Here is a 15,025-nt window from a genome sequence, read left to right as displayed (position 1 = left end):
CTCACAGTAAAAGGCAAAACCAGCTCTGGAATCTTTCTTTTCCTTTCTCCCCTCTGTTACCTTTATCTGGGGCTTGTCCTCTCCCAGTGGCCGTAGGCACTAATTTTGCTGTGAAGTAGACATGTCAGTCCACAAACAGCAGCAGGGACTTAGGAATGGTACGAGAGAGGACCTCAGTTGCCAAGTCTAGAAGCCCCAGCCTCAGCAGCAAGTAGGCCGGTAGCACTGGTGGGCCACGGTTTTCTTAGGGGAAGTGTGGAAAGAGCCTGAAAGCAATAATAATGATAACGTGGTCAAGTCTGGGAAGTGATCGCTTTCCAAATGACTTCAATTTGTCCATAAGGAGCCTAACCTGCCGCCTTGTCTCTCTAGGAGCTGCTCAACTTCCAAACACGTGCCACCAGCAGGCCCCTGCGAACCTTGTACGTATGCTGACTTGCGACGCCTTTGCAATGCTACTTTCCCTCCTGGCTAATAGATCCTGCCAGAAGCCTTGGCTCAGAGTGCTCTGAGTAGATTTTCCTGTAAGGAAAATACTCAAATCCAGGAACTGGCTTTAATGAGTACTTTATTGAAGAAACTTTTAAAGCCTACCTTTGGGCTTTTGTGCTGGCATAACTGCCATTTATTTGTTGATTATTTCCTGATATAGTCCATAAAGGACTGTGTATTTCAAATATATACACAATGTGCCAGGCACAGTGGCTCAAGCCTCTAACCCCAGCTACTTGGAAGGCTGAGATCAGGAGGATGGAGATTCAGGGCCAGCCCTGGCAAAAAGTTCAGGAGACCCCATCTCCATCAGTAGTTGGGTACAGTGGTAGGTGCCTGTCACCCCAGCTGTGCAGGAGTCCAACATCAGGAGGAGAGCAGTTCCAGGCCAGCCCAGGCAAAAAAGTTCATGAGACTTCATCTCAATGGAAAAAAGCTGGGTATGGTGGTGGCACACACGCTTCATTCCAGCTATGTTGAGAAGTATAAAGTAGTACCACAGTCTGGGCTGGCCAGGGCAAAAAGCAAAGACCCTATTCCCAAAACAACCAGAACAAAATCGGTTGGGGGTGTGACTCAAGTGGTAGAGCACCTGCCTAGCAAGTGTGAAGCCCTGAGTTCAAACTCCAGTACCACACAAGTATATATGTGTGTATAGAATATAAAAGGCATTTTATTTATATACACAATGCAATACAATTCAAAAATCGGAAAAGCAAAGGAGAGAAATCAGAGCAAAAGGAAAACAGGGAGCAACTCTGCGTGATCTACAAAAATTTCTGAGCCTTTCTGTCTGTATCCTAAATGGAAACCTTTCGGTTGGTGTTTAAATATAGTTTTTATTTCATCAAGTGTTAGCTGCAGAAATCAGTGTTTCTAGTCAAGCACAGTGTCTCTCACCTGTAATCCCACCTGCTCAGGAGGCAGAGATTGGAAAAATTGTGATTCAAGATCAGCCAGGGCAAAAAAGTTAGCAAGGAATCCATCTCAACCAACAAGCCCGTTAATGGTGGTGCATGCCTGTGGTCCCAGCTATGTGGGAGGCTGTAGGTAGGAGGACTGCATTCCAGAGCTGGCCCTGAGCAAAAAAGAAACCCTATCTGAAAAATAACTACAGCAAAAAAAGATTGGAGGTGTGACTCAGGTGGCTGAGCACATGCCTAGCAAGTGAAAGGCCCTGAGTTCAAATTCCAGTGCTGCCAAAGTGGGGGACGTATTCTGTCAATATAAAAGTGAACAAGGGTGAGGTAAAAACCCTCATGTCAGCATTTTTTGTAGAATAATGGCAAAGTGCCCTTGAAATGTGGCTGGAAGGGAAGAAAATGAAGGCCTTCATGGTTCGGTTCTCAGCACTCCTCACCGTCTTCACCACTGTCACCCCCCCGGCCCAAAGCGTCACCCTCTCCCATCTGCACTTCTGCATTTGCCTCCCATGGCTTGCTCTGCTGCTGCTCTTGTGCCTTTTCTGTCCGTTCTCAACGCAGCCTGCCATAGGACACACTCCCTGCCCCATCCCTCACTCCCACCACAACCCACCCCCTCTGCTCTTCTGGCCTCCTTGTTCTTCCTCAAACACTGAGGCTGTGGCCTCAGGGCCTTTGCCTCAGATGTCCTGCTCTGACAGTTGGCAGAGCTTTCTCTCCCTGTGCTCGGCTATTAGCGGGATGGCCCCTCCTCACCTCTGAGCACTGCTCTGAAACAGCCTTTCTCCTCCTCTACTGACCCCAGCTCTCTTCCTCACAGCTTGTTTTCAGTACCTGGTAGAAATTGTCTCTGCCACTCGAATGGAGGCCCCATGCTGGGGGGGACTTGGCTCCCTGCTGTTCCCTAGAACACAGCCTCCCACAGGGTAGGTGTCCAGCAGGACTTTGCTGAATGATTGACCCTAAGTGTGTTGTCCACAGTGCACATTGAGGGCTTTAAAGGGTAATAGAGCCTGCAGGATTATCAGAGGTGCTTGAACCAGGCATTTTGGACAGAAATACCTGTCACACTCTCTGAGCAGCCAGGCAGGGTGGCATATGCCTGTAATCCCATCTTTCAAAGAGTACAGGCAGGAGAATTGAGAGTTCAAAACCAGCCTGAGCTACATAGTGAAACCTTGTTCCAAAATATCAAGGGCTGGGGGTGTAGCTCAGAGGCAGAGCACTTTCCTGGCATGTACAAGGCCCTAAGTTTGATCCCCAGCACCACTAAAAAAATGAAAAAATAAAAAGAGCCTCCCAGGACACGGGAGTTGTAGAGCAGCGTGGGAATGTCTGCCTCAATCATAATTTGGTCCAATCGGATTCACCCTTTCCCGTATTTTTATCTTTTAGTTCAGGACTTTGTGCCATCCCACCAGCCCTTCTGCTTCAGTGATCCCAAAAACCACACCGCAGGCAACATCAGTCCCATCTGCACCCTACAGCCCGCTGCAACCTGAGGTGACAGCACTCACCAGGCCTGTGGCCACAACACCTGCTGGAAGACCTGTGACAAACCTCACCTCAAGCCCAAATGACTCACAGCCAGGTGTCGCCACTACCCACCCACAAATGCCATGGCACAGCACGTTTCATGAGGTAAGTCAACACAGAGCACAGAGGTCACACTGTGTGTCTTTGTGACACTGAAGAAGCACTTATGTACTGTCCCTCTATCATGGTGAGATTTCAAGAGTCCTGTAGAAAGAAGCCTGGCCCATTCTGTACCTCCCAGAAGAACAACACCTAAGAGTGCCTGATAGGTCAGCTTATGTTCCAGTTAGGAACAAAACCAAAACAAGTTAGCCAGGCACCATGGCTCACATCTCTAATCCTAGCCTCTTAGGAGGCTGACATCAGGAGGATCACAGTTTGAGGCCAGCCTGGGAGGGGGGATAGTTTGTAAGACCCCCCCATCTCAAAAACAACCAGAGCAAAGTGGACTGGAGGTGTGGCTCAAGGGATAGAGTACCTGCTTTGCCAAATATGAAGCCCTGAGTTCAAAACTCAGTCCCACCAAAAATATCAAAACAACTCCAAGAAAATGTTCCGCGATGGGTTTGGGGCTGTTTCCATCCATACCAGTTTATTCTCCTTTAGTGCCACTGTGTTTGATGCTGCGGGTTGGAAGGAAGCCGTGCCCAACCCCCACCAATCCCCACTTTGTCAGAGGCAGCAGCCGACCCTCACCTTGTTCTCCTCCCCACAACAACCTTAGAGAAAGCTGCAGAGCGACTTTGACAGTGTGACTGAAAAACACGCTCCTGCTTTTCATTCATTCGTTTATTCATTCATTTGGTGGTCCTGGTGCTTGGAGTCAGGGCCTTGCCCTTGCTGGCAGGTGCTCTCATACTTGTCCCACATCCCTTTTAGTTTTTCAGATAAGTCTCTTGCTTTTGCCTGGCTGGCCTCAGACCACATTCCTCCTCCCTCTGCCTCCCAAGTAGCTGGGATTACACACAGTGCCACCACACCTGCCTTATTGTGTTACTGTTTTGGCGGTTCTGGGGTTTGAACTCAGGGCCTCACCTCTACCACTTGAGCCACAACCCCAGTTCTTTTTTGCTTTAGTTATTTTTCAAGTAGGGTCTCTCACTTTTTCCCAGGTCTAGACTCAGACCACAGTCCTAGTACCTGGGGCCCCTCACATAGCTGGGATCACAGATGTGAACCACCACACCTGGCTTGTTGGTTGAGATGGGGGTCTCACAAATTTTTCTGCTCAGGCTAGTCTCCTCTTGACTTCCACCTCTCAAGTAAGCTGGATCACAGTGTAAGCCACCGCCCTGGCCTCCTCCTACCTAAAAGCCAAACTCTGTGCTTCTACACTCTGCAGTTTCCCTGCTGGGGTGATCTGATTTGCCCTGCTTCCACTTCCATGCTGAACTAAAGGCTCATTCCTGTCTCAAAGTTGTTTTCTACTGGGGAGACTGACCTGCAGTCACTTAAGCGGAGTGCATTTGTGTAGAATATCCAAAAGTGCATATAGGCAAATTATTAAAAATATTAAGAAAACATAATGATGCTGAATACTGGATCCATGTACCAAAGCTGTGGGTTTTTACTATTTACAACCGTCAGAAAATTCAATTTTAAAAAAGATGTCACTTTTTTTGGTTCATGAGCATGAAGATTGGGTGTTCATGCCTGTGCGTGACATGTGCCGCCCTCAAATCTTGTTACGACGTGGGCACATTACCCTTCTGACATGAAAAAGAAAAAAAAAAGATGTCAGCAGGGCATGGTGGTACATGTCTGTAATCCCAGCATTTGAGAGGCTGAGATGGGAGGATCTCAAATATGAGGCCATCCTGGGATACACAGTGAAACCTTGTCTCAAATAACACGTGTGTGTGTGTGTGTGTGTGTGTGTGTCCATACTCCAAGAGCAAGTGCCTAGAAATCTTTCCAAAAATGTGCAAAACTTCTTTGGAGACAGCTATAAAATTTTAAAGTGATTTCTTAAAGACTGAACAAAGAGTGCGATGCACATTGATTAGCCAGGTGAGGAGTCCAGTTCTAAAACACCAAATTCAGCAACTCCAGGACCTGCCTGCCTGTGGCTACAGCGGCAGCAGAACGCCTGACCTCCCTTTGCCAGCTGTGGTTAGGCTCCCGCATTTCACCGAGCCTTCATTCCTGCTGATTGACAACTCAGTCCCAAATTCCAAACAAAACTGGGTGATCCTCAAGTCCAAGATTGCTTCTCAACTGCAATTTGAACTGTGAAGGCCCACCTGACTGCTCAGCTCCCGTTCAGTGCGCAGTGGGTGCTGGGAGAGGTATGTTCTCTAGAAATGGACCGAGTGCTGGTGTAGAGAGATCCTTTCAGGGCTGGACTTCCTGATCAAAGGCCGTGCAGGCTTGAGGGTCTGGCCCATTTACTCAGTTTGCTTTTTTAGGGAGGTCTTCTGTCTCCCACCTCCTACAGTGCAGCGTTTCAAGTACTTCCCTTTTGTCCAGGGACTTTTTATTTTGGGGGGGATTTGAACTCAGGACTTCACACTTGCAAAGCAGGCGCTCTACCACATGAGCCATACTTCCAGTCCAGAACACAAGCACATTCTTCTTTTTTTAAATTTTTTTTGTTGGCACTGGGATTTGACCTCAGAGCCTCACACTTGCTAGGCAGGCGCTCTACCACCTGAGCCAGCCCACCAGCCCTTTCCCTTTCTTCTAATTATCTTTATGATGCTGAGGAATCAAACCCAGAGACTTGTACCTACTAGGCAAGCACTCTATAAGCTAACTCCTATAAATCCTTTTCCAGACCTGTGTGCTCTTGGGTCACTCATTGTATGACCTTGTTATTTAACTTCTCTTGAAAGAGTTGAAAATCACCTCTACCCATTTCCAGAGAAGCTTCTGAAAGTTAGACCTCTTCTGGAGAGTCTGTTGATAATGTTATCAGAAGCAGCTCTGGTTAAAATGATGTATCAGACTAGGAACATAGGTTAACGAGATAAAAGCAATCTCAACAAAATCCTTTCTTCCCAATAGACCCCGGGTAAGCCAGTAGAGAACTTCAGTAGAGCTAGTCCTGCTTCGCAAGCTCACAGCGACCTGGAGAAAGCCTGTGAGGTCCTCCAGAAACTGAGGGACTTCAGCCCAAGGTTTCCTACACCAGCTCAGGTGAGCAGAGGATAATTGGGAGGGAACACGCAGGAGAAAGGGAAAACAGAAACCGAAGACTGGTGCCCTGTGCAGAATTTAGCATCATAAAACTGTTGGGGCTGGTGCCAGTGGCTCACACCTGTAATCCTAGCTACCTGGGAGGTTGAGTTCAGGAGGATCAAGGTTCGAGGCTAGCCTGGTCAAATAGTTCATGGGACCCCACCCCCATCTCCAAAATAACTAGAGAAAATGGACTGAAGGTGTGGTTCAAGCAGTAGAGTGCCTGCTCCTCAGTCACACACAAGATGGTCCCTCAGTACAGTTCTCCGAGATAAGGGGGGTGACAAAACATCTTCGCTGAAGTTAGCCTTGCACTCACGAGCTGTTCCCATCTCACCAAGTCCCCACATTGGGTTTAAGGCTGTGGGAGAGATGGTACTAGCCTGCACAGCCAGTCTGTCACCAGGGCCCTCTAGTTAGTTGGCAATTGTGTGTTTGGCCTGTGTTTGGCCTCTCTACCCCCGGGAGTATGCTGGGGATGGGGCTGGGACTGATTTCTGCTTTTCTCTGTCCCCTTTCTGTGTCTCTGCTTTTCAGTTGTCCTGCTGCCTCGTTCACAATTCCCACTGTTCTCCCTCGCTTTCTATCAAATACAGTCTCTCCTCTGTTACCGACCCTTCCCATTCGCACAAACCAATCCACAATTTTGCCCTGGCCTCTCATGAATTCATTTAGATTTTTTTTTCTTCTGTTTACTTTTGTGTGTGTGTGTGTGTGTGACTGGGGTTTGAACTCAGAGCTCCTGCTTTATAAGCATGAAACCCTACTGCTTGAACCACACCTCTAATCCATTTTGCTTTGGTTGTTTTAGAGATGGGGTCTCATGAACTATGTGCCTAGGCTGACCACGATCCTCCCAATCTCAACTTCCCAAGTAGCTAGGACTACAGGCATGAGCCACTGGTATCCGGTCAACACCTTTCTTTTAACTTGGTTTTGTTCATGGATATCCAGCCTACTTACCACTGAAAAAGATATGTCAGTTCCTAGAATTCTAATCCTTCCCTACAGGTGACATGCAATCATCTATTTTCCATGCCTGCCACGTGGTAATATTGCCTTTTATAAAAATGTATTTGAACTCTGTGAGCAATACTGTGTGGCTTAGAAGAAGGACACAAATAAATTTAAAACAATCGTACCAGTCCAGGGATGTATTTTTGCTTTCTGACATTCTCAGGTCAGTGTGATCAGCTTGCTCATTGACCTGAGGGACAAGTTGCTGAGGCTCCTATTTCAGAACAAGAGCCAGGTGGGCTTCAAGACTCCTGCAGCTGTTTGCCTCTTTCATTCCCTCAGCAGTGGGATCAAGGATGAGAAAGAAAGAGAGCAGGACACCAAGCAGGACACTGGGCAGACCACTGAGCAGGACACCGAGCAGGTAGGTGCAGAACATGCAGGTGGCCAACTCCATTCAGAAACTTTAACCTTAAAAGCACACACACAAAAAGAAAAAGAAACTTTAACCTTGGCAGATCCAGGGATCATGTGGTCTCTCCCCAGACCTCTAAAGAGAATCCAGCTGGAGCACACACTGCTGAAGAAACAACTCTGCCAAGTCAGCTCAAGGGTCTCTCTCTCTACCCCCCCAATAGGCATGGACTCCTGACTGTCCAGTTAGTGACCCAGTGAAAAGGACTGAGTAAAGCATTGGCAAATAGTAGACACTCAATAAATTATATTTGCTGTTCCCTTGAAACGATGTTCAACACAGCTTGGCATGGTGACACACACCTATAATCTCAGTACTTGAGAGTCTAAGAGAGGAGGATCGCAGGTTTGAGGGCAGCCTGGGATACATAGTAAGTCCTACACTAGCCTCAGCTATGTAGCAGAGAGAGAAAGAGAGGTTCAACATCATTATTTATCAGGGAAATATAAACCAAAACTAAAATGAGCCAGGCATGGTGGTACACGCTTGTAATTCCAGCACCTGGGAGACTGAGGCAAGAGAATGGAAAAGTTAAGGCCAGCTTGGCCTACATAGCAAGACCCTGCCTCAACACAACAAAAGAGAGACACCATTTCAAAGACATGGACAATAGGCTGAGTGTGGTGGCTCAAGCCTGTAACCCTAACTACTTAGGAGGCAGAGATCGAGAGTATCATAGTTTGAGGGAAAAGTTCAGAAGACCCCCTATCTCAAACAATGGCTGGGTGTGGTGGTACACGCATGTTATCCCAGCTATGCAGAGAAGCATAAATAGGAGAATCAGGCCTTCCCAGGCATAAAGTGAAACCCTGTCTCAAAAATAACCAATGCAAAAAAGGCTGGCAGAGTGGCTCAAGTGGCAGACATGTGCCTGGCAAGCACAAAGCCCTGAGTTCAATCCTCAGTACTGCTAAAAAAAAAAAAAAAAGAAAGAGAAAAAAAAAAAAAAGATGGCCAACAGCAAGGATTGTCAAGGATACAGAGCTGGACTGTAAAATGATGTAGCCACTTGGGAAAACAGTTTGGCAGTTCCTCAGAATGTTAAAAATAGAATTGCCATGTAGCCTGGCAATCCCACTCCTTGGCATATACACAAGAGAACTGGGAACATAGGTCCATTTAAAAGCATGCACACTCCTGTTCCCAGCAGCCACATTGAAACAGGAAAACAGCCAAAAGTGAGCCACCCGACTCACTGTCCGTGACCTGCTAAATGGATAAACAGGGTACTCTGTATTCATACAGTGAGATGTTACTCAGCCACAAAAAAGGATGATGGATTGAGCATGCTCCGACATGGATGAACCTTGAAACATTATGCCAAGTGAAAGTAGCCAGTCACAAAAGCCCATCAACTGTGATTCATTTATGTAAAATTTCCAGAAGATGCAACTCTACAGACATAGAAAGTAGACTGGTGGTTGCCTAAATGGGTGTGGGGGAGTGGATTGGGACTGCTAATAGGTACCAGGTTTATTTTAGGGAGAATGAGTTAAACATGAGTTTTGAGTGATGGTTAATAACCCTGTGAGTGTACTAGAAACATTGAATTCTGTGTGTGAATTTTGTCTCAATAAAGCTGTTGTTTAAAAGCTGCTTTTTAAATACCTATCATGAGTAGGTCCAAGGCAACTATATCATGGAACAAAGAAGTATTTCCTTGGATGGGCACTCAGTTGGTGTAAAGGAGGATGGGCGGGGTTGGGGATGTGGCTAAAGTGGTAGAGCACCTGCGTCCAAGGAAAAGGTCCTGAGATCAAACCCTAGAACGACCCCCCACCCCAAAAAAAGGAATGGTGGGTTTCAGCCAGACAAGGAGTGCTTCCTATGCTACTCCAGGATCTGTTCCAGAGAATGTCACCTTTTACTGTATCGCTTCTAACAATCCCTTGTAACCCTCTTAAAACCTTACTCCTCAAGCACAGAGCCAGGTCGCATATGTTTTCCTCTCTGCAGGTGGAAGACCTGCTGGAGTTGGCCTTGCTGGCCCTCGGAAAGATCCAGGAAGCGTTTCTGCAGCAGAACCCACATTCTGAGTCTTCGGTGACTTTGACCTCCTCCATTGCTGCTCTGATGTTAAGCAGGTTAACAGAAGAGGGAGGACTGGGAAAACTGTTGTTTTCAGTTTTTTGACCCTTAAAGAATGTACAAAAAATGATTTGCATTTTTCTTCTTTTTCATTAGCCAAAACATGTCAACTTTGCCTCTGAGTTCTTACACTCTGGGTGACCCTGCACCCATGAGGTTAGGTTTCCCATCAGCTTCAGCCTTGGAAGCACTCTTGAACAAGCACCCAGGAGTGAAGGTCCACGTGAGTGTGCAATTGACGCAAATAGGCATGGATATGGGATCTGCTGGGTGTGAAGGAATGGCTTGGAAGACATGGGGTGAAAGGAATGTGACATGAAATGTGGCCAGACTAGACTGAATCAGAGAAGACTGCATGCTACTACTTCCACCAGCGTCTTAAAATGATCCAGTGTAGAGCCAGGCATGGTGGTGCACACCTGTAATCCCAGTACTCAGGAGGCTGAGGCATGAGGATCTTGAGTTCGAGGTCACTCTGGACTACATAGAGACACCCTATCTCCAGAAACAAAAAAGATCCAATATAAACTGGACATGGTGGGCACACATCTACTTTGTAGGTGGAGGCAGGAGAATCGTGAGTTTGAGGCCAGCCTGGGTAAAGTTAGTGAAACCCTATGTCAGAAACAAAATATGAACCAAAGAGCTGGAGGTGTGGCTCAAGTGGTACCATGCTTGGATTCAAGCCCCAGCACTACCACAACAACAAAAAAGTAGATGTTGGGAACACTACACAGATGTCTGAATTTAACTGAGTTTGAATCTACCTCAACTCCTCCCTCACACATACTCACAAAGCTGGAAATATGTGAATAATTACCAGCTCCCTATACCAACCTAGTTCGTATGCTGTATTTCTCTCAGCAATGACCTAACACAAATGGTGTTATTGTGGCTTTACCCTGGAGAGCAGAACACTTAGTTCATAGTACGATACAATCCTCTCAGTATCAATGTGTTTTTAAAAAAATGCTTCTGAGAGCCCCAAGTATAGGACTCATCTTTCATTGTTTCTCATGGATGTTACAAAGGCAAAATATTATCCTGCATGACATACGAGCAGGAAGAAAGCCCGTCCTTTAATTTATGTGTGATACCTTGTAATGTGTCCAGGGTCACTTAGAAGAATTTTGGCATCACTGAAGCAGACTTTCCTCTGTCTGTAGGTAACAGGCCTGGCTTTCAATCCCTTCAAGACTTCTGACAGCAGGCACATCATTGGGAGCATTGGGAATGTGTTGCTAAGCTCTGATCAGGAGTTGCTCCAAGTCCACGATTTAGTGGAAGATATAGAGGTAGGAATTTCTTCTTGGGACGTGGAGCAGAAGGGAACAGGGTATACTGGAGAACAGTGCATGACCTTAGATTTATGCAAGAGCCATTGTTTTATCAAACATCTCAGGAGCTTTTACAAAGAGGTTTTCCTCACCCTTAGGAAGAGGTGTTTCAGGCCTCAGAGTGTCTGTTCTTCCTTAACCCCTGACAATATGGTACCCACTAATATGCAAAAAGAAACCCAGAAGTTCACAACCTTATCCCTACATGGAAGACCGAAAAGCATTGATGGATGGGCTTCTTAAGCTTCTCCTCTTCTAGATCACGCTCTGGAGGAACTCCAGTGTAGACATCCATCCCACCATCTTCAACACGAGTATGAACCGTTTCACAATCACAGTGAACATCACATCCTTGGAGAAATCCCTGATCGTGACCGTTGAGCCTGAAAGTCCCCTTCTAATGACACTCTACCTGGGCTTCCAGGACCAGCCAGGCCACACTCACTTCCACCTGAACATTACTCTTCCAAAGGGTCAATTGTGTCACAAAGGTAAATCCCTGACCAGATGTACAAAGCTGACTTTGAAACCCATTTTCTTTTTTTCTGCAGACACACACGCAATTGTAAGAAAGAAAACAGAGTGCTCCTATGCCCCACCCAGTTCCCCTAATGGGAACATCTTCCCAACTCTGGTACAAGATCACAAGTGGGAAATGAACTTGACCCAATGCACTGACTTTAATCAGGTTTCACCAACTTTACAAGCATCCATTTCTGCACGTGCACACCTGTACGTGCGTGTGTATGTACTTCCATGTATTTTATCATATGTCAATTCATGTGACCAGGAAATGAATTTTCGAGAAAAGATGGACTGTGAGATGGACAGAAAGACATATGTGTGATAGAGAAAATTGTATAAAATGTTAATTGTGGAATCTAGTGATTGTATTTTGGGTGTGCACTGCAGAATTCTTCCAACTTTCTGTATGGTTGAAATAGTCATAAAAATGTTCAGAGCCGGGGGTCGAAATCAGTTGTAGAACACGCGTTTAACATTCACAAGGCCCTGGGTTCAATCCCTAGCATGGAAGATAAAACCGGTGAGGCCAACTGAAATAAAGTTCCAGCCCTGTGGGTAACATATTTCAAACCTTACATTTGTAGATGATTATATGTGAAATGTATATTTCTAGTCTTACACTCATTTATGGTTCAGATATATGTCCTTAAGTCTTAGTATGAGACCAGATGACTACAGTATCCCTTAGAAAGTTAAGAATTTTTTAAACGTATATGAATAGTTAAACTTCTCTGCGCTGTATAAATAGTGCCTGGCTATACCTGATCAAAAGCATGCTCTGAGGGTGGGCAAGATGGTACACACCTGTAATCCCAGCTACACTGAAGGCATCGCCATCCAAGGCTGGCCCCCAGGCAAAGGTGAGACCCTTTCTGAAAAATAACTAAAGTAAAAAGGCTGGGACATGGTTCAAGTGGTAGAGTATTTGCCTAGCAACCACATTTAAAAAAAAAAAAAAAAGCCCCGTGGGTGTAACTTTTAAATGTTGTATTGAAAAGTCTTTAAAGAGCCACCTTTTGTGTTTAAAAAGTGTTGGGGAAAATAATCAGAAGGGGTGAAGCATGTTGAAGTCTCCCTTCATTACAGTCTTCCCATGTTGAAAGAACCTTTTCTGGCTCTCTGGCCTTCATGAGAGCAGGAAGGATCTCGTGTGTGTGTGTGTGTGTGTGTGTGTGTGTGTGTGTGTGTGTGTGTGTGTGTGTGATTGGGGTTTTGAACTCAGAGCTTCATGCTTGCAAAGCAGGCATTCTATCACTTGAGCCACTCCTCTAGTCCATCTTTCTCTGGCTATTTTGGAGATGAGGTCTTTCAAACTATTTGCCAGGGCTGGCCTCAACTTGCAATCCTCCAGATTTTAGCCTCCCAAGTAGCTAGGATTACAGGTGGGATTACCATCACCAGGTAAGAATCATTTTTTAAAATTACTCCTCCTTTTAAGCCAACCACCTGGGGCAGCATCTGTCACCACTGTGGGGGCCCCTCCCTAGATCTTGTCTGCATTGCCCACAGCCCTTAACCAACTCAGAAAGTACATACCAAGTTGCTTGCTGATCTTGGCAATAATATCATGTCATTTAGACCTGGAAGGAACCTTCCAGGGCTTTCCTTGTTTGAAAGATGAGAAAAACTTGAGACCAGAGAGAGCTAAAGGGACTTGCCTTAACCCTCAACTGCTCTGGGGACAAAGCCCAGCCTGAGGCCTGTGCAGATCTCTGCCTCTGGAACCACCATCTTCCTATCCTTGCTTTGTCCTTGTGTTTCCTGTGTTGCCTGGGTCCTTCCTCTACTAATTAAGATGTGTGATGATCTCATTTTTCCAAAACTCATGGTGCATTCCCATTCATTAGACCTAAATATTCATTGTCCAAAAAATGTGATTCTTTACTGGAAAAGGAGTAATGCAGACTTCAGGATCGTGTCACTGGTCATTTTCTTTCAAGTCATTTGTGATTCTGGGCTTATCATTTCCTCATTTGTAGAATAATAATAATAATCCACCCTTGGTAGAAATGTTCTCACAGATTTTTGTTCCACTTATAATACAGCCAGCATTCTTCTTTGTCCTAAGATGAGGAGTACACTTGGGTGCTGACTCCAGAGAGTCTGCAGTACGGGATCGGTACCTACTACATCACAGCCGTGTTGAGTAAAAGCACAGACAATGCCCAGCCCATGCCCACCCTGGTCTCCGTGCTAACTGCTGTCACCCAGTGTTATTTCTGGGACAAACACAACAGGACATGGAAGAGTAATGGATGCCAGGTAAGAAGGGAAGCCTCCTTTCCACCTTAACCATCATTGAATACAGTGCACCTGTTACCTTGTTGGGGCAGCCCAGAAAGAACAGTAGTAAGGAGGGAAGTAAATCAGCCCAGGAGAAAGGAGGGTGTGGGACCAGCAGGGAGCACATGTCCCTTTGGAGCTGTGAGTCCTGTCTCAACACAGTCCCGGGCAAATCGGACAGTTCCCAGTGAAATACAGAGACCAGGCACCAGTGGCTCACACCTGTAATCCTAGCTCCTTGGGAGACTGAGATCAGGAGGATTGCATTTCAAGGCCAGCATGAGGCAAATAGTTTACGAGACACCCATCTCCAAAACAATCAGAGCAAAATAGACTGGAGGTATTTCTCAAGTGGTAGAGTGCCTGCTTTGCAAGAGTGAAGTCCTGAGTTCAAACCCCAGTCTCACCAAAAAAAAAAAAAAAAGAAGAAATACAGAAAGCAGAATTGGAAGTCAACAAGGTGGCATTCACCTGTGATCTCAGCTACTCAGAGGGCTGAGGCAGGAAGACAGGAGTTCAAAGCCAGCCCAAGGCAAAGTTAGTGTAAGATCCTATGTCAAAAACAAAATAAAAAGAAGAGAACTGGGCGTGTAGCCCAAGTGGTAGAACGCTTACCTATCATATGCAAGGCCCTGGGTTCAGTCCCCAGTACCACAAAAAATGTCAATATGGAAGCTGTGAAATCTTGTACATACTAAATATGTCGTGGATAAAGTGAAACAAAGTTCCTGCTAGGCAGAGAACTTTTTCTTTGTTCTTGGCGGGGTGGGTAATGCTAGATTAAACTCAGAGGCTTACACTTGCAAGGAATTAAAGAGAACTTTTCATAGAAATATGCTAGCAGATTCTTGTACGTTCCAGGCCAGGTGGAAAAAGATGACCACTTTTATCCCTAAGGCCTTCTTCCTGGTGCCTGATCCCTTTAAAATGGCACCGTACCTTAGCAGGCTGGTAAGGCCTGGTTCAGTAGCACAAAGACAGTAGTGCACAGTCCTGGGAGTCATGAAGCCATCTTGACAAAGTTGAAATAGGCCAGAGAAGGGGTCTCTGAGATCACTCTTGCCTCGCACAGTGACTTCTGGGTGGCTGCTTCTCAAGCAAATCCTCCCCTGGATTGTTATGATGGGTATTCTGACACAGGAAGTGCCAGGCAGCCTGAGACTCTGCCTTTCATCCAGGTCCTCAGTGGTACCATGCCGTGTGCAGGGTACCAGGGCTGGGGGTACTTC

General features: G+C 46.1%; 1 protein-coding gene and 1 non-coding gene across 2 annotated transcripts in view; both read left to right on the top strand.

Annotated features, from left to right (window-relative positions):
- The window catches only part of Pkd1l3 (polycystin 1 like 3, transient receptor potential channel interacting), a 61,482-nt gene that overhangs the window by 10,415 nt on the left and 36,042 nt on the right, over positions 1-15,025 (top strand). Inside the window, exons 4-12 of the mRNA XM_074056925.1 lie at positions 373-422; positions 2,811-3,056; positions 5,958-6,089; positions 7,312-7,512; positions 9,520-9,647; positions 9,748-9,874; positions 10,818-10,946; positions 11,248-11,479; positions 13,582-13,775. Of these exons, the coding sequence (XP_073913026.1) occupies positions 373-422; positions 2,811-3,056; positions 5,958-6,089; positions 7,312-7,512; positions 9,520-9,647; positions 9,748-9,874; positions 10,818-10,946; positions 11,248-11,479; positions 13,582-13,775 (1,439 nt within the window). The remainder of the gene's footprint in view (positions 1-372; positions 423-2,810; positions 3,057-5,957; positions 6,090-7,311; positions 7,513-9,519; positions 9,648-9,747; positions 9,875-10,817; positions 10,947-11,247; positions 11,480-13,581; positions 13,776-15,025) is intronic.
- Positions 4,563-4,666, top strand: LOC141417781 (small nucleolar RNA U13). The gene has a single exon (XR_012442409.1). It is a non-coding gene; the product is annotated as a small nucleolar RNA U13 (small nucleolar RNA).

This window comes from Castor canadensis, chromosome 15, assembly GCF_047511655.1.
Source record: "Castor canadensis chromosome 15, mCasCan1.hap1v2, whole genome shotgun sequence".
NCBI classification, from domain to species: domain Eukaryota; kingdom Metazoa; phylum Chordata; class Mammalia; order Rodentia; family Castoridae; genus Castor; species Castor canadensis.
This window is presented reverse-complemented; position numbering and strand designations above follow the sequence as displayed.